Below are 18,181 nucleotides of genomic sequence, written 5' to 3' on the forward strand. Positions count from 1 at the left end.
AAGTAACAAAGGCACTTTTACCTTCCCACAGACATTATGCTTCCTCAGCGTCACATTTAAAGCCATTCAAGTCCCACAGCTTGCCATTGTTGAATGTTCATTGCAATTTAATTGCTTACTTTAACCAGTTTCTTTTTTGTAAGTTTTTTCCGATTATGTATTCCTTCATTTGGCTCTTTGGCCATGGCAGTTTGGCCATCTTTGGCAATGAAAAAATTGTTTTTTTCTCTGTCTGATGGATTTTTTTCACTATACTGTTGTGAGTTAATTAGCTTCAGACTGAGTACAGCAGAGGCTCACTGCCCTGCACATGCACCTGTGTGCAAAGGACATGACTGACATCAAGGTAGGGATGCCCCCTAGCTGTGATTGGTTGTCTTTATTCAGAACAAATGGATTTTGGCAAATCAGTATACAGCCCAAGGAGCAGGCCAGAGAGAACAGATTCTTTCACAGTACGCTTACTTGATGAATACTTATTGGTAGGAAATGGGGATTTTATCACATATGATGAAATTGTTTTGAAAGGAACTTGCCTACAGCTGCTTTAATACATCAGTTGTCATTATATTTGGTAAATGTACTGCAGATATTGTCCCTTAGATAATATCTTATAATGAAATTCTGCATTTAATATAATTTGTGAGTGCAAATCTTGGTCCATGCACACATCCCATTTTCATGTTATTTGATAGGCATTCAGTGGACTTCCAGAATGACTTACAATCAGCGTACAATTCGTAGCTCAAATTTCTAGACAGCCAACATTATAAGCAAACAGTAGTACAAAGTGCATAGATATGTCTTGACATTTTGACCAAGCTGAATTTTCAACGTGGCAAGCAAAAAGACAAATGTGATAAACCTATACATTTATTCTCTGCCTTTGTTTCAGGCCGTGCGTCCTTTTGCACAGTACGTGTGGTCCTGGCCGATGAGAATGACAATGCCCCTCGGTTCAGAGCAGTAGAGTACCGCATGAGCATCAAAGCTAACGTGGCCACGGGCTCTCTGGTCACGCAGATCCAGGCCAGTGACCCTGACGCCGGACCCAACGGAAGGGTCACCTACTCCCTTTACAGCGAGGCACGCCTGTCACTGGTTGACGTGCTGGAGGTCAGTACGTTTTGTATTTTTAACTTCATCCTTTTGACTACTGTAAAATGGAATTGTTGGACATGAAAAACATTTGACCCACATAGCTGTTCACTACAGCTACAGAAAGGAGAACCACACTCACAAAAAGTTACGTGTCAGAACTGACACGTGAATTCAAAGTGCTTCTTCACAATGTATTATGACTTTGTGTGACATGTTTTAGTTTTCAGAGGTGAAAAAGGATTTCATTTTTTCCCTTGCCATTTCACTTGCCATAAGACAGCATTTGTTTCACATATGAAAACTTAATTTCACATGCATAGAGGCAGTTCACAGGGCCAAGTGTGATCTCTCTCAAAGCAAAACATCAAAACAAACATGAGCAAGCACATGTGCCTTGAATGCATGTGGGTCTTCAAACGTTGCTTGGTTTTTGTAAGTGCAGTGTTCAAAAGAATGAAGGGAGATATTGTAAAACTGATTGGGATTAAGATTTTTCTGGTGCCAAGGTGGAGCCAGACAGCGGATGGATGATGACCAAAAGTGCTGTGGACCACCTCCAGGGGACTGTGCTGTCCTTCTTTGTCAAAGCCACTGACTGTGGTTCGCCTGCCAAGCACTCCCTGGTGTCAGCCTTCATCCATGTCCTCCCTCCAGATGTCTTTGTTCCCTCCTTCAGCCAGCCACAGTACTCCTTCACCATCCCTGAGGACACAGCAGTGGGCACAGTCCTGGGCTCTGTCTACTTGGCTCCTGGACAGACCGGCTTCTTCACCTCAGTTGGAGGGGAGACGCTGGACAGCAACCAGGGAGGAACGTTCCTGGTGGAGAGGGACTCAGGTCTGATCTGCGTGGTCAAGCCTCTAGACTATGAGCAGGTCAACATCTTCCGTTTCAAGGTTTCAGCTACAACAAGAAAAGACCTGATAGAGTCTGTGTCCACGGTGGACCTGGAGGTTAAGGTCAGTCAAAATAAAAGAAGGTATGAGTTGTTGCACTCTTTTATTTAAATAACGAGTTTTCACTTTTAGAATGTGAAGAACCCACAATAATTAATTATATCCTGAAACAACTGTGTCAGAGATATTATGGATTTTTAAAATTTGAGTGTTGGTAAGATCATGTAGCTAATCAGTGTTTACAGGAGAAAGAAGGAGGAAGTCACCAAATTGGTTATGAAGGGCCAGCAAATAGAAATTGTCCAGTCTCATAAATATCGTCTTGTCTACCTGGAAAGTAAATTGGACTGGAAAGAGAACACTGATATTGTATTCATGAAGGCTCAGTCAAGATTTTCTCTCCTGTGGAAGCTAAGATCTTTTGGCATCAGCAGGCACCTCTTCCATGTTTCTTATCAAGGGATTTTAGCAGATGTTCTTTTTTTTATGCTGTGTTCCGCTGAGCTGAGGTGGGCTCCACCACAGTGAAACATAAAAGCAGGATCAAGACAGTGATGGGAAAGGTCGGGCCGGTGATCGACATGACCCCAGATTCACTTGAGCTAAGTCTTGAACAAAGAAAAAAGGCAAAGCTGCAGAAGGTCCTGCATTAAGAGAGCCCTTTATACTCTTGAATGACTGAATGAATGATTGGTTTATTTCAGTTACAGTTAAATTACAAAGTTGAAAAATTTGCAATCAGTACATGCTTGCACAAAACAATTTTCTCACCAAATAAATTTGACAAACTGTAACTGAAAAAGGAATAGGCTGAAGCCAAGGCTTATTTCTTGCCTATCCTAGTACAATAAAACAGCCAAGTATATCAGTGATACAAAGAAGAAAAGAAAAATAAGAAAAAAATAAAAATGAAAATAAACCAACAAAAAAACAAGTAAACCAATCAAAAAACAAACAACATAAGCTGAATTATTCTTCTTAATTTCACACTGCAGTCAGTTTACATTGTAATGCTTTATTACTCTATTTTTCAATATTTTTTTGAACCTCAACAGAGAGATACACAATTTCAAATCAAATCAAATCAAATCAAATTTATTTATAAAGCACATTTAAAAACAACCCAAGTTGACCAAAGTGCTGTACAGTTAAAAATGAATAAAATAAGTACAATGTTAAAAATGCATGAAATAAATACAAGAAGTAAAGTAATAATCACAACAAACAAAATCATCACTTTCAAATCATCACTAAGGCCATTTCATAACTTGACTCCCAAAAAAGAAACACATCTATATTTAACATTGGTTCTCACATTACCCATTTCGAAGACACGCAACCCTCTTAAATTATAATTTTTTTCTCTTAATTAAAAAAAAAATTGAATGCAGATGGGAAGACTTTTATTCTTTACTCGAAATAATATTTCTAGTGTTTTTACGTATACAATATCTAAAAATTTTAAGGTGGAAGATTCTATAAATAATTTATTGGTAGTTTCACGATATGAAGCTTTATTTATTATTCTAATCACCCTTTTCTGGAGTTTAATTATCGGGTCTATGTAAGTTCTGTATGTATTTCCCCAAACCTCAACACAATATAACATATATGGCATTATAAGTGAGAAATATACGCAAACATTCCTTACTCAGCATATCACTTGTTTTGTGAATAATACCAATGGATTTAGATAATTTCTGTTTCATATATTGTATGTGTGGCTTCCAACTGAATTTATGATCTAAAATTACTGATTCCAAGTTAATTTAATTTCACGATTAGTCGTAAAACCACCAAACACCATAAATTTTGTTTTATTTTCATTTAATGATAACTTATTTATATCAAACCATTCTTTTAACATAATCAACTCCCTTTCTACTGTTCTCAACAATTCTTTAATATCTGGTCCTGAACAAAATAAATTTGTATCATCTGCAAATATAATATATTTCAACTTATTAATTACTGTACCATTATCATTCAAATAAAGTATAAATAACTTAGGTCCCAAAACTGAACCTTGTGGAACACCACAAGTTACTTTTCTAGAATGTGACACAGTATTATTAATTGTTACATACTGAAACCTATTATTTAAATAACTTCTTATCCAATCTAGTGTAACACCTCTTATGCCATGACGCTCTAATTTCTGCAGAAGTAGGAATGATTGATTGTGTCAAATGCTTTACATAAATCAACAAAAACACCTACAGCATATTGTTTTTTGTCTATAGCTGTGGCTATATTTTCTACAAAGTCCATCACTGCTAAGGATGTTGATCGATTGCTCCTAAAACCATATTGATGGTCACTCAATAGCTCATATTTCTCCATAAAATCATCCAGTCTATTTACAAACAATTTTTTGAGTATTTTTGAAAACTGAGGTAGCAAAGATACAGATCTGTAATTTGATACAATGTGTTTGTCACCATTTTTATAAATTGGGACCACCTTAGCCATTTTCATCCTGTCCAGAAAAATACCTGTTTGAAAAGATTTATTACATATATAAGTAAATGGTTTGAGGACACAGTCTATTACTTCCTTTATAAGTGCCATATCAAAAGTGTTATCATCAGTAGATTTTTTAATCTTAAACTTTCTGACCACTTCTAATACATCACTTTCACATACTCTGCCAAGGAACATTGAATTACTACAGTTGAATGCAAAATCATGATTATGATCAACCTCACTAATTCCCCTTGCTAAATTTGGGCCAACATTAACAAAAAACCAAAAAAAAACCAAAAAAACATTGAACTCATTAACAATTTCCTCGGTATTTTCAATAGTTGAATTGTCATTATTTACAAAATATGTTGGAAAATCATTTTTACTACGATTTTTTATCATGCCATTGAGCACTCTCCAAGTACCCTTGATGTTATTTTTATATTTTTGCAGCAATTTATCATAATAGTCTTTTTTGTGCAATCTCATAATAGATGTCAGTTTGTTTTTATATTTTTTGTACTTGTCCTCCTTTTCCTTTGTTTGTTCTTTATATTTATATTCTGTTGTACTGTGAATGTAAGTTATCTATGTGTCTGTCTGTCTGTCTACCACCTATATGCCACTCAAATACAATTTAGTCACATCTTTTCACATTTGCTGTGCACATATGACTCCTAGAGGAAGAAACCTGTTGATTCTGGTGAGCCTATGATGTTTGCTCTAGCACCAACATCAAGCCAAACTCATGTCATTTCAGGGTTAATGCTCTGCACATGCCTAGCTCTATTTCACATCACTTTCAGTCATGCCCCTTAAGTGCGCTTGGATGGAGGAGTTGAATCAATTTGTTTGTCATTGCACAGATCCTAGATGTGAATGACAATAAGCCAGCGTTTGAGACTAACACCTATGTTGCCACGGTGATGGAGGGTATGCCAGTGGGGACAAGAGTAGTCCAAGTTCGTGCACTTGATCCAGACTGGGGCTCCAATGGACAGGTGCTTTAAAACTCAGTTTGATATATCAACAATATTTTTCTCTTGTATCTATGTTCTATTATTAATGATTCTCTCTCAGTGATATCTTTCAAAGCGTAGCAGTCAGTTGTTCAAAGACTCTAATAGAAACACTTTTATCATGAGCTGTTTCCGTTAAATTGCAGGTAACCTACAGCCTTGGACCTCTGCTCAGCCAGAACGTGGAGCTGAAAAGCACTACCCCCTCCAGCGGGCCAATCACTACTAGTTCTGTCTTTACCATCGACAGCAAAACAGGCTGGATTACGACAGTGAGCCAGATGGACCATGAGGCCTGTTCCAGCTACAGCTTTGAAGTCGTGGCCTCTGACTTGGGTGAGGTGCTGTCGCTGTCCTCCACCACAGTAGTGACCATCACGGTGTCGGACATTAACGACAACCCGCCACGGTTTGAGAGGGAGTATTACCGGGGTGCGGTAAAGGAGAGCGACCCCCTTGGTGAAGTGGTGGCTATTCTGAACACCAAGGATGATGATGGTACAGATCAGAATCGACTCGTCAGCTTTCACATTACAGGTGATGAGGAATGTTAACATATTTTTATTGTTTTATTCAAATTACTTTTACAGCACTGCAATGTTGCCCTCACAAAGTAATTATTTAATTATGTGTATGTTTGTGTCCATCCATCTATCTGTGTCCAGTGTAATATTGCAGGTATCAAACAGTCAGACACTACTGTTCTGATGTTGCTGAAACTTAGAGGGATAATGAATGTCTGCACTGTGTTTCAGCGTTTCAGACATTACACTGATTGGCTTAATATAGGCACTATAATTAAAGGTCAAAAAGTTTAATTCCAACGTGATATCTCAGCCACTGCAGGTCCGATTTTGGTAAAACTCAGAGGCATGATGCATTCGAGCGCTGTGCTCTGGCATTTAGAAAATTTAACTAATTGGCCTGATAGAAGCGCTATAATAAAAGGTCAGATTCTCCAACTGTGAAAGGCCATAACTGCAAGACCACGAGTCCAATTTTGATTAAACTTGGAGGGATAATGCATTTTGTTACTGACCCTGTGGACACCTGTGTCATGTGTGAGGACAACATGTCTGTTTGCTTTGTGAATGCATAGTTTGTTCACAAGCCGCTGATAATAGATTGCCCTTTGTGTGTGTGTGTGTGTGTGTGTGTGTGTGTGTGTCTGTGTGTCTGTGTGTCCGTGCTAGTTTGTATTTGCATGTGTAAGTGGATATAGCTTGAAGATTGTGTTGTTTGATTTGAGTTTAATTGGATCTCTGACAGTCCATCAGGCTAGTCTCCTCTAAAAGCAAACAAAAGAGAATATTAAACTAATAATGCATGTAGAATTAATTTAAATAATAATAATAACAAAATCATATTGAGAATGAACAAGGCAGGGTGGTAATTCAGTGCTGTCATCTTATTGGACAATCATATTGCGAGGATATGGTGATTTTGCCGGCACACAATTCTGCTGTCAAAACTTGATGAAGAAGTTATGAAAACTTGCATGAAACGTTTTAAGAAGTATTACTTGAAAAAGTTGTATTTGACATTACATCTAACATTATTTGCCTCAGTGGGATGAACATTAATTTGATTATTTCAGATGCAATTTTGATATGTATCATGATAATGAGTTCATATCGCCCAGCCCTAGAATGAAATGTTCTCTGCTAGAATAGCTCACTAGGTGAGTAGAAACTTAAATAAATATAGAACAAAAATTAAAGTTGAGATCCTGGTGGAAGGGCTAAAAAAGGGATGATTACCTCTGTGTCAGTATTTTAATCCCTGTTCAATATGATCTCCAGGAGGAAACCCACGCGGCGTGTTTGGATTGGCCCGTGTGCAAGGGGAGTGGAAGGTGTATGTGAGCGGCCTGCTGGACCGCGAGCTGCAGGACTGGTATCTGCTCAACATCACAGCTAGCGATGGCTTATATGTCACCAGCACTGTTGTGGAGGTTACTGTTATGGATGCCAACGACAACAGTCCCATCTGCAACCAGGTCAGGGATCAATACTGAATGGAAAAATGAAAATAATTGGTGTGAGCTGATGGATAGAGAATACTGTCTCACCAGACCACGGAGTCGAGGTAGATTAACTGTTAGATCGTCACTATGCAGTTTGTAACTAAGTTACAAACAGTTTGTAACAATGTTACCAAGTAACTGCTACCAAATATTGAACAGCACTGAGTTTGTCTTTTAGGGCCTCTTGGTACAGCAATTGCTTCTATTGACAGTTGTGGTCCATACTAACTTTGAAATGAAAAAGAATACTTGAATTAATACATAATATATTAATATATAATAATACTATTGTAAATGTTATATGTAAGGGCACTGAAGAAAAACAAGCCATGTTGGGTGTAATAGCTTCTTTGTTTTGTTTTCCTCTTCCCAATCAGTAGCGTAGCAGGATAGATGAACTTAAATTGAATAAAATTTACTGAAGTGTTTATTGTAAAACATTTTAAATAATAGCTGTCGTCTCAAGACTGTGAGCGATCAGCATTACCATATTATTTTACTGAAAGCCTTTTTTTGATTGATATGTACAAGTGAATGAAAGGACTCGTGCAATTTCATGACATTGGTTTAACAGAAAACTTTGAGTAACACACATTACAAAATTACTGTCCCTGTAGTACAGTCTACACAAGGGACAAACAAGGAATGAAAAAAAGATTAAACCTCTTTTAAAATGTAATCTCTTCCATCTAAATTGGATTACAGTTGAGGATTAATCCTGCCCCACAATACTGTGACAATGTGCCATACATTGTTGATTCTGCAATTAACTCTCCAGGCCCAGGGATGGTGCGATGGTTTCAAATTTTGGCTGTATATCACCAAAGGGCACTTGGGGCACGATTGTTTTGAAGAATGTTAAAATTAGCATATTTATCACTTTATGCTAGGGATGAGCATTTCAAGCAAAAATGCTATTCAGTGATCATAATCATGGGGAACTACTCGACACTTTTCATGCCTCTCTAATTTGTACAGTTGCAGCTATCTATCCAGTCATTTGAACCGAACGTGCCAAACTCACACATTAATACAAGCTCTCGCCTTACTACCAGGTGCCGGTAAAAACAAGGAGAGATGATAGACATAAACTAGAGTTTGTTCAGTTAAAATATCAGTCTTTTGTTCCATACAGTACCGGAGCACTGCAGGGTAATAACTGTCCCACATCTGGATCCCAAGGGATACCATGATTCAAAATGTGGGGTCATGAACTGAAAGTTATTACATAAAACGTTTTCTAAAATATACTTACTTAATATGCCTTTATTTGACTGTAGGTGAAATCTGATTGAGCAGAAGAGCTGACAGTTATCTGGTTAAATATAGAGGTTTAAAGAAACCTACAATCGAAAGCTCATAAACTGAGCCTCTGCCTTATGATCGTCTTCTATTTAAATTTCAATTTATTCACAAATTGCATGAATCAGAATCAATCAACCATATCATTTCTCTTTCCCAGCCCTTGCACTTTTGACTTTAAAAGCCCATCCTAAAGTAAATAAAAATACTATGCTAAAAGCTGATCTTCGCGAGAAAACACTGTGAAAGAGGAAGATAATTGGGTTGTGGGACCTTTTGGGAATATTCCCTTTCATTTAGTATATACTGCAATTCTTCGATTTCACTTAATTGGTTGAGGAAGTTTTATTCTCTTTCTAAACTCCCACAGAATCTCTTTGAAATCAGCGTTCCCTCTTTCCCTGCTCTCCTCTCCTATTCCTTCTGTTCTTAGACAAGCAGGCCTATCTAACTGCAAAGTGAATTGGTCCATTTGACATTGCAGGGTGCGTAGAGGCATCAACTGTTCCAAGAGGCATGAAGAGACACACTCTTTGTTGTCTTTGTTAGCCTTTTGCTTTGATGAGCTCTTTTCTTCTTCTGTTGTCATTACTGGTAGAAGTAATACTAGTTGCTTTTTCATATATGTATTTACTTGTTTATTTGATAGAGACAATGATAGGAAGCATAGTTCCAGTGAGCTATTTGTCATTTTCAGCTCTTGCCTCTAGTCAGGCTTTTACATGTACAGTATAATTTGAAATCGCAATGCATAGTTGCATTAGTAGTAACAGTAGTAGTAGAAGTAGTAGCGATAGCATTAGTGATAGTAACAGTAGTAGCGGTGCCATCACACACAGATTTAAAAACTTTGTATAATCATTAAGTAAACAAAAACTTCCTATAGGTAACTTTAACTTTACATGAACATAGGCTACATTAGAACAAGAACACTGAGTTACAAGTCCCACACTGACCTGTAGTTCTCAAGTTCAAAACAAAACAGCCCATCAAAATGCTCACATTAAAGTATCTGTACAGTATGTCCTAGTATGACAATAAATGGGGCCTAACGGTATTTATTAGCATTATGATAGAGATTGTATCTAGTGTTTAATGCATGACACATGAGTTGACAATGCATCTGACTTCAGTGTAACCGCTCCAATTAAGCAAGTGTCTAACTAATCGGAGAGCCATCTCATATTAGGCAGCACCACTAGAGACTTAGACATAAATTAACACTTGCATAGTGTGCCTATTCTGTTACATTTAAATTCTGCTTAACACACCCAGAAGAATGCTACAGAGAATTGCTCGAATTGCTTGATTGTTCGGCTTTGGTTGAGTAGTCATAGGCCCTCTGAGATGGGCATCTCTTCCAGCAGTCAGGAAACATTTAAACATGCAGGTGAAGGCTGGGGTGGAGGCTGGTGTAAACTGCAGCGCTGTGGCGGTACACTATATACACTGTTCGATACACTGATATGGAAGTGTTTATATAGACTGCTCTGAAGTGACAGTGAATGAGAAGTTGTTGCACAGGCTGATCATCTGATATTCAGCTGATACTCAGTTGATTTGTGGTGTGGATGACTTCATGAACCTACACTGAAACCTCCATTATTGATATCATTTATATATTTTTGGTATTGGCTTGGTACCTAAGTAGCAATTTTTGTGACATCCCCAGGTTTATCAGTCACAGCAGCAGTTGTAGTAGTAGTAGTAGTAGTAGTAGTAGTAGTAGCAGTAGTGTTACAGTGCTAGTTGTTATTGTTGTAGTAGTAGTAATAGTAGCAATAACATTAGCAAAAGTGGCTGTAGTGGTAGTTGTGTTTGAAGTTGTAACTGTTTGATCACAGTTTTGTACGTAAGTACTTTAAAAAATATGCAGTACGTCTCTTTTGTATGAGGATGCCAACAGAATAGCAGCAGAGCAGGGTATGCAGCGTTGCACGTAGACGTAGTTAGCTAATTTTTCCTGTGCGTATTTGGCAAAACAGTCAGGGCACTAGGTTCATTTCTAACGGCGGGAACTGGTTGGAGTGGGGGCAGGGGCAAAGAAGGGCACTTAACTCTGTTGTGCTTGTTCTGTCAGCAGGGATAATGGATGCAGGGCAGAGCAGTTTAATGTGCTTTTTTATGCGATGAACTGATTTTTGTCAGGCAGTGTAGTTTCAGTGTGTACCACTCTGTGTGTGTGTGTGTGTGTGTGCGCTAGGCGGTGTATAGTGCCTCTTTTCCTGAGGACATCCCCACTAACAAGGGCATACTGACAGTGGGCGCAACAGATGCTGACTCAGGCTCCAGCGCAGAGATCCAATATTCACTGTTTGGCATAGGCGTCGAAGACTTCTACATGGACGCAAACACTGGTACTCCTGCACATTAATTGCTTCTCCAGGTGTTGTTTGAACAAAACAATGCAATACACCACAAATAAATCATTCTCTCTTTCGCTTTTTTGTCTCTCTCTGTCTTGTTTGCTTCTCTGTCTCTCCTTCACTTTCTCTGTTTGCACACGAAGGTGAATTGCGGACAGCCACAGTAATGGATCGGGAAAAGACAGCCAGCTACAAACTCATTGCACAGGCAACTGATGGAGGTGGGCTCTTCTGTCGCTCTGAAATTTTTCTCAAGCTATTGGATGTGAATGACAACGCCCCCGCTTTTTCATCCACCCAATACATGACTAGTGTTTATGAGAATGCCAGTCCCAAGGCCCTTCTCACCCGGCTGCAAGCAAGTGACCCTGATGAAGGTAAGCTGGTACCATGCCATCGTATGTGAGATAGATGGATAATGTTTTCTATTGCGTATCATCACAATGAAAATATCAGCATCAGTCATAAACCCCGATGTAGACAAGCATCCACACTGCTGAAGTGTCCTTGAGCAAGACGTTTATCTCTACCAGCCCCAGGGGCACTGTTCTTTGTGAACCAATGGGATCATTAAAAAGTAGAGCCTCATTGACAGTGGGTTTTTGGGGCTAATCTAGATACAAACAATACTGATATTGGCCTAGTTTTTAATGCATAAAAACAGATTTGCAAAGAATCCTGAAACCTTTACCAGAGACATCATGTTTTGTAGCTGAATAATACACTTTTTAAGTTCTTAAAGCTGTTATATATTACTTTGCCAGCTCGCATGCTGTACAAAATAATGTGAAAAATGGAGTCTGCTGGACAAACTATTTAAAAAGTGACTCAGCACTTCATCATATATGGCAAACACTTTTTCTACACTACTCTCTAGGGGAGGAAACATTCAGGTATGTTGCACTCCTGACCACATTCAGTCAGTGATGTCACGGCTGTAGTCATCAGCTGTAAATGGTGAAGTACCGTCCTCAACATCATGGATTGGGTGTGGCAAGAACTGCAACATTTCTGAAAGTTTCAACCTATAAAAAGCAGATGTTTTGCAGTTGTGTTGGCACAGTCTTTCATAGCACTATTTTCAAATTAAATCAAGTGTCAGGTGTCTTTTGTTGTTTTTTCTTTCTTTGTTTGTTTGTTTGGTCATATCAGATAACAAATATTATCAGACCACATAATATTGGCCTGCCAATATAGCGGTTGTGCCCTATCAAAAAGATAATGTGATAAAATGCTGATAATGAATAAGGCCTGGAAAAGTAATGAATTTTGCACTTAACTCGACTGAGAATATAGCAACATAATATACATAATACATGTGCAAAGACAGTTGACCTTTTTTCACAGAAGCCATTTTGACATGAAATAGCAGGTACATACAGATGTTATCCATGACACTGATTAATGATCTGCTCCATTTGAGTGCAAGTGCAGAGCCTTTCCAGGGAGCCAGGGTGCACAACAGGGCCCTGGCTCTGTTTGACCTAAATGTAATGGAACTTTAATTAATGTCTTTAGTAACATCTGTGTTTACCTGTGACTGTATTGCACGTCAAAATGGCTGCTGTGGAAAGGGTTTATTGCTGTGAACAAGATCAAAAGCTTTTCAGCATCATTATTTAATCTCTTTTATTGATGTGCACAAATGTTGTATTCATCTTCTCCAGGTCTGAACCGCACAGTGGTCTACTCTCTGGTGGATTCAGCTAAAGGATTTTTCTCCATTGATTTGGCATCTGGGGTAGTGATTCTGGAGAAACCCCTTGATCGAGAGATGCGAGACTCTTACCGGCTTCGTGTCCAGGCAGCAGACCAAGCAGGGCAACTGGGGTCGCTGTCCTCACAGGTAGCTGAGGAACCAAAATGACTGATCCTCACAGTTGTGTTTCTGTGTGATATTTTATCCTATGTTGCTTTTTGGTCAACAACAGTTAAACACCTTTGTGTCTCTATGTATCTTCTTTTGGAGTCCTAAGATAGCCATCATTGTAATAAAAAGATTTTTAGTTTATTTGTTACTATAGCCGTTAATCACAAATTATGTCTCAAAAATCTTTACAAATCAAACAAGCCTGCATTTATCAAATAGTAAAAAACAAACACATGACACAATAACAAGGATAACGGGTATATATCAGTATCCACAATGACAAGGACATAAAAGCCATAAATATCTTACATGGCCTACACTACCCAGCCTCTCAAGCATGCAAGGAAAACTTCCAAGAAATTCTTATTTCAGTAAGGAACACTTTAGTCAAAGAAAACTTTATTGCTGTTTGCAGAAAATTATATGTGGCAGTATGGCTCTGTTCTGGGACCTTCCTGCACTCCCATGAGCATACATGGCAAGCCATTAGGCGAGGAGAGCACACCTCCCTGCCCCTCCATGTGCCTACATGGAAGGCTTAAGGCAGGGAGAGCAGCAGCAGCAAAGACCCCCCCTTAGGGTACAGAACAGAGCAAGCATCAATGACAATAACAATGACATTGATTAATTCACATACAGCAAGTAATATAGGAGCCGGGGTGCAGGTGGGTTGCAGAAGGGGCTTGCAGAGTAAGCAGCAGAGTACGGCAGGCTGAAGCAGTTTAAACGAGGCGCCCGGAATGAGTTTTGCCAATTGCATGCGTAGCCATCAGCTGATGTGGGCCACTTTGAGATCAGCTGCCATAAACTGATTGTGTGGCCTGACTGAAACTAACGCTATGTTCAATTAGAAAACAAAAATATAAGGAATCTTGGTGAGCCAGGCAGAGAGATCTCTCACCAGGACAGCTTGCAACAGATGCAATAGGTGATCAAGGAACATTTGAACACTTTTTCACAAAAAAAAAAAAAAAAAAAAAAAAGAGGGGGGGGTGCAAGTCATTTTTTAATTAAACCATTAAATTATACACCTGACGTTGGATAACAGGTTACTGTACAACTTCATAGACAGTCATCCATTTGGCTGTATGCATGTAGTGGCACAGGGAAGATGCCAGTAGGACAAAACACAAACACACAGAGAGAGAAGTGTGTAGAACAACCCCTGACAGAGTGATTTATTACAGAGGGCCCAAACAGGGTGAAGGGAGTGAGGAGCCGAACCATGGCCTAAAAAAGGGCGCATCCTGCACTCTGTTTTGAGGGGTTATTCATGGGCACTGGGTTGTCCAGGGACAGTCACGGCAGAGGCGGTCCTGGCTAGTTTTGCGCCCTGGGCGAACCGTCCCCCACCCCCACCACATCAGGCCTATCATTTGTTAACATCCTATTAACTAAGAATAACACACTAGAAATTACTCATAAAGCTATATCACATATAGCTTACAAAATGTCATGTCAGTGTATAGGAAGTTATTTAGGTTACCATAGACCCACGTATAGCAAAAAAAATTTAAAAATTCCACAGTCAGGACGTATTGTTTACCAAATCCACAGACTAACAGGCCAATGTGAACTTGCACTTGTTGTGTTGCAAACACAAACTAGCCTATGGGTGAAATTAATTCCATGACATGATGCCTAAAATTCTAATAGTTGCTAGTTCAGCAAAACTAAAAACCAAAAAAAACAAAAAAACAAACAAACAAACAAAAAAAAGCTTCTGTGTCTAAGTGGCAACATATTAGCAAGAGGCTAATAAATAGGGTATAGGCTACTGTTTCATTACATGCACAATTAACGTCACGCATAGAGACTTGCATACCTTTATCTTTTGAACGTTTCTCCTCTTCTTCTCTCCTTCTCTTTCTGAACTGGGCACCTGATGTTTTTTTTGGCCTTTTGTCCATGATACTCCATTGACTTTTTGTTGTTGTTGTTGTTGTTTTTTGGCATTTTCACATAACCCAATAAATTACATGTAGCTAGAAGGGGTCTATATTAATTTTATGAATGAAATACAATTTATTTGGAAGCAGCAGTTTGTGTTGTTTGGCCTGGGATCTTTCATATCAGAGGTTAGTCTATCCCCCGCCCCCCTCCCCTTTGCTTTTCCTGAGACTCACAACCTGCGCACAGCCTCTGCAGTCGCAGGTTGATCCCCCGCGCCCCCTCCCCCTTGCCTTTTCTTCTGACACACACGACCTGTATACATGACTCTCAGCAGCAAGTTGACGTGATAGTAGGGGCGCCTCAGCGCCCACTGCACCAACTTGACATGAAAAAGGGGGGTTTTTAGTGTATGTATGTGTTTTTTTTGCGGACGCACTTTTTATTTTTGGACGGCGCTTGTGCGCCCCCATGTAGATTGCGCCCTGGGCGGTTGCCCACATTGCCCATAGCAAAAACCGTCCCTGAGTCACGGCATGTCAGATAGCCTCCATTCAGATACCCCGGTCGGTGTCTGTATTGAAACACAGAAAAAAGAGCGTGACACAACCTGAGACAGTGGGTACACTCCATTTGCACACCAGCAGACGCCTCGGCACACCAGGTGGGCGAAGTCTGCATGCCATTTAAAAAACGTCATTACAGATACACCGTATTCCACTCTGAATTTCCTCGGTGCCACTGTCGCTGCAAGATGAAATCATTAGCCTGTCTCATTTTCATTCAAGAGAATTCAAGACCAGCTGTAAGTTGACTTAACCTTGATATGCCCCCGCACACATAAGCCTACACATGCACACTATTCCCCCATTTTCAAACTCCCCTATCTCTTATTAGAGTAATTACATCAGTTATTTGAATCAGACATCCATGTTTTCATTGAGTTGAGTCTGCTAGAATGTAGCTGTATCAGTGGACATATTATGCAAGGTAATAGCCAATGGGGAAAATTACATAATGGAGTATAGAAAAATAATCATTACAGCACAGTGGTCAGAAGGTAATTGCTAAAGTAAGAGTGTTTCTGTGGCACGGCCAGGTCATTCACAGTGATTAATTACCACCAATTCTTTTGAGCAGGGTAACAAGGTGCCCATGCTGTTTTTGTTTACTACGTTCGCCTCCCTCTCCCCTTCCAGGTTGATTTGACTGTTTTGGTCTTGGATGTGAATGACAACGCTCCGGTCTTCCAGAGGAGAGACTATGCTGTCACTGTCCCTGAGGATGTAGCCGTCGGGACGGAGGTGTTGCGTGTATTGGCCACTAGTGTTGATATTGGGCCTAACGCTGACATCACCTACAGCATCCGCTCTGGCAACGAGCTGGGCAAGTTCACCATCGACAGGAGCCTGGGTAAGTGGCTGCACATGTGTATGGATGATTTCTCTGTGGCCAAAATGCAGAGCTGGAGCTGGAACTGGTTTTATTCTACCTAATCCTAGGTTCAAATTTCTAATCCTTTTTCTAATCCTTAACTCCTTGAAGTCTGATTTCCCCTTAGATCTCCCCTCAAGTAGTGTCATTTCGATTTTTTTTTTTTTTTGTTCCATATTGTATCACAATGTCATATGTACTGTATTCTGCACCCACATGTCATAGGACTATGGATATGTCACATTTATATAAAATGAAATACGCAAGTCTAAGATGACATTGTTTTATTGCTGCACCATTGCAGACAAAAATTCTAGATGTATTGTGCATTTTATACACATTTCCCTGTAATTCAGTGTTTGTGTGTTTTTGTGTGTGTCCCCATGCATATCTGTGAATATCATTATAGGCTCTATTTCTGTTGCCGACGATCTGGATTTTGAGGTGTGTAAAGACTACTACCTAACTATTGAGGCTTGGGACAGCGGATCCCCTCCTCTTAGCACTGCTACCATGGTAACCATTGAACTCATGGATGTCAATGACAATGCTCCGGCCTTCAGTCAGGATATCTACAATGTTTTGGTCAGCGAGGATGCATCTGTTGGACAGACAATTACCAGGGTAACACCTGTTATTGGCGTGTTGGCCATCTTTACATTGATCTGTCTATATTTGTTTTTTTTAATTTTGCTTGACTCTGTGTATGTCTTCTCTAGTTGCTGGCAGAAGACCTGGACAGCCAGGTGAACGGACGAATCACCTACTCTATACTGAAGGGTGACCGCAGCAACCAGTTCTGGATTGACCCTGTATCAGGCCTGCTCAAAGTCAATAAGCGTCTCGACCGAGAACTAGTAAGGATGCATCTTCAAGTACAATGTCTCATAAACAATCAATAGCAATTTTCTGGTTCATGAGCACAGCTGAGGCAGAAAATACCAGGTCCTCTCAAGGTCAGCACCCAGTGAAGTCTCACAGTATGCAAACTTAACAGTGTGCCTTTGCTGCCCTTGCCATAATTTCTCATATATTCAGATGCTATAAAACTTTTTAATCTCCTCTGCCCTGTCTAGGTGTCCAGATACTCTCTGTCAGTGCAGGCGTTCGACAGTGGCTCTCCTGCCATGTCCTCCACTGTTACTGTTAACATCGACATCTCTGATGTTAATGACAACTCCCCTGTCTTCTCCCCTCCCAACTCCTCAGCCATCATACAGGTAAGAGTATGTTGTCCCATTGTCCCAAATGACGCTCTCTACTTTGATGTCCTCATTTGAGTACATTCCTCTTGCCTGTAATGTCAGGAAAGGTCAGACCTGTAGTGCGCTAGTCCATGAGGAGGCAAGGATTTAAAATTGGGCAGTCATTGCGATCCTCCACATAAGCTGGTTTCCAAAATACACATTTGCATAGGATTGGACAGCATTCAGGCGTATTTTGGAAACCAGTTTACCTTATGTTGTGAGGGACACCAATGTCCAGTCATGGCTGGATTCTGGCTCTCCAAATTAAAAAAAAAACAAACAAACAAAAAAAAAAAACCTCTAAACTTGGCAATGTACACATGAAATTCATTCAGAAACCAATTTTGATGGATCATTTTTGAGAAATTTGCCAAAGTTTTACTGAACAGCTGCCCTACTGTCTCCATTTTGAATACCTGGAGGTGAATACCAGAGGGAAGTCCACTGACTAGAGTGTTGGACTAATAAAATTGGTCATCACAAGGAGTCAGAGGTAGTAGTCTGTTGTGTAGCCCGCTTTGTGCAGGTTTCACTGAAAGGCACATTGAGAACTCATAGACAGTT

At 39.7% G+C, this 18,181-nt stretch overlaps 1 protein-coding gene across 1 annotated transcript in view; it reads left to right on the forward strand.

Annotated features, from left to right (window-relative positions):
• The window catches only part of fat3b (FAT atypical cadherin 3b), an 83,346-nt gene that overhangs the window by 43,375 nt on the left and 21,790 nt on the right, over window positions 1–18,181 (forward strand). The window contains exons 27-38 of the mRNA XM_030068246.1: window positions 896–1,116; window positions 1,608–2,060; window positions 5,330–5,464; window positions 5,629–6,019; window positions 7,285–7,481; window positions 11,014–11,167; window positions 11,320–11,553; window positions 12,844–13,022; window positions 16,136–16,349; window positions 16,780–16,994; window positions 17,090–17,227; window positions 17,447–17,590. Of these exons, the coding sequence (XP_029924106.1) occupies window positions 896–1,116; window positions 1,608–2,060; window positions 5,330–5,464; window positions 5,629–6,019; window positions 7,285–7,481; window positions 11,014–11,167; window positions 11,320–11,553; window positions 12,844–13,022; window positions 16,136–16,349; window positions 16,780–16,994; window positions 17,090–17,227; window positions 17,447–17,590 (2,675 nt within the window). The remainder of the gene's footprint in view (window positions 1–895; window positions 1,117–1,607; window positions 2,061–5,329; window positions 5,465–5,628; window positions 6,020–7,284; window positions 7,482–11,013; window positions 11,168–11,319; window positions 11,554–12,843; window positions 13,023–16,135; window positions 16,350–16,779; window positions 16,995–17,089; window positions 17,228–17,446; window positions 17,591–18,181) is intronic.

The sequence above is a fragment of the Myripristis murdjan genome, chromosome 14, assembly GCF_902150065.1.
Source record: "Myripristis murdjan chromosome 14, fMyrMur1.1, whole genome shotgun sequence".
Lineage (NCBI taxonomy): Eukaryota > Metazoa > Chordata > Actinopteri > Holocentriformes > Holocentridae > Myripristis > Myripristis murdjan.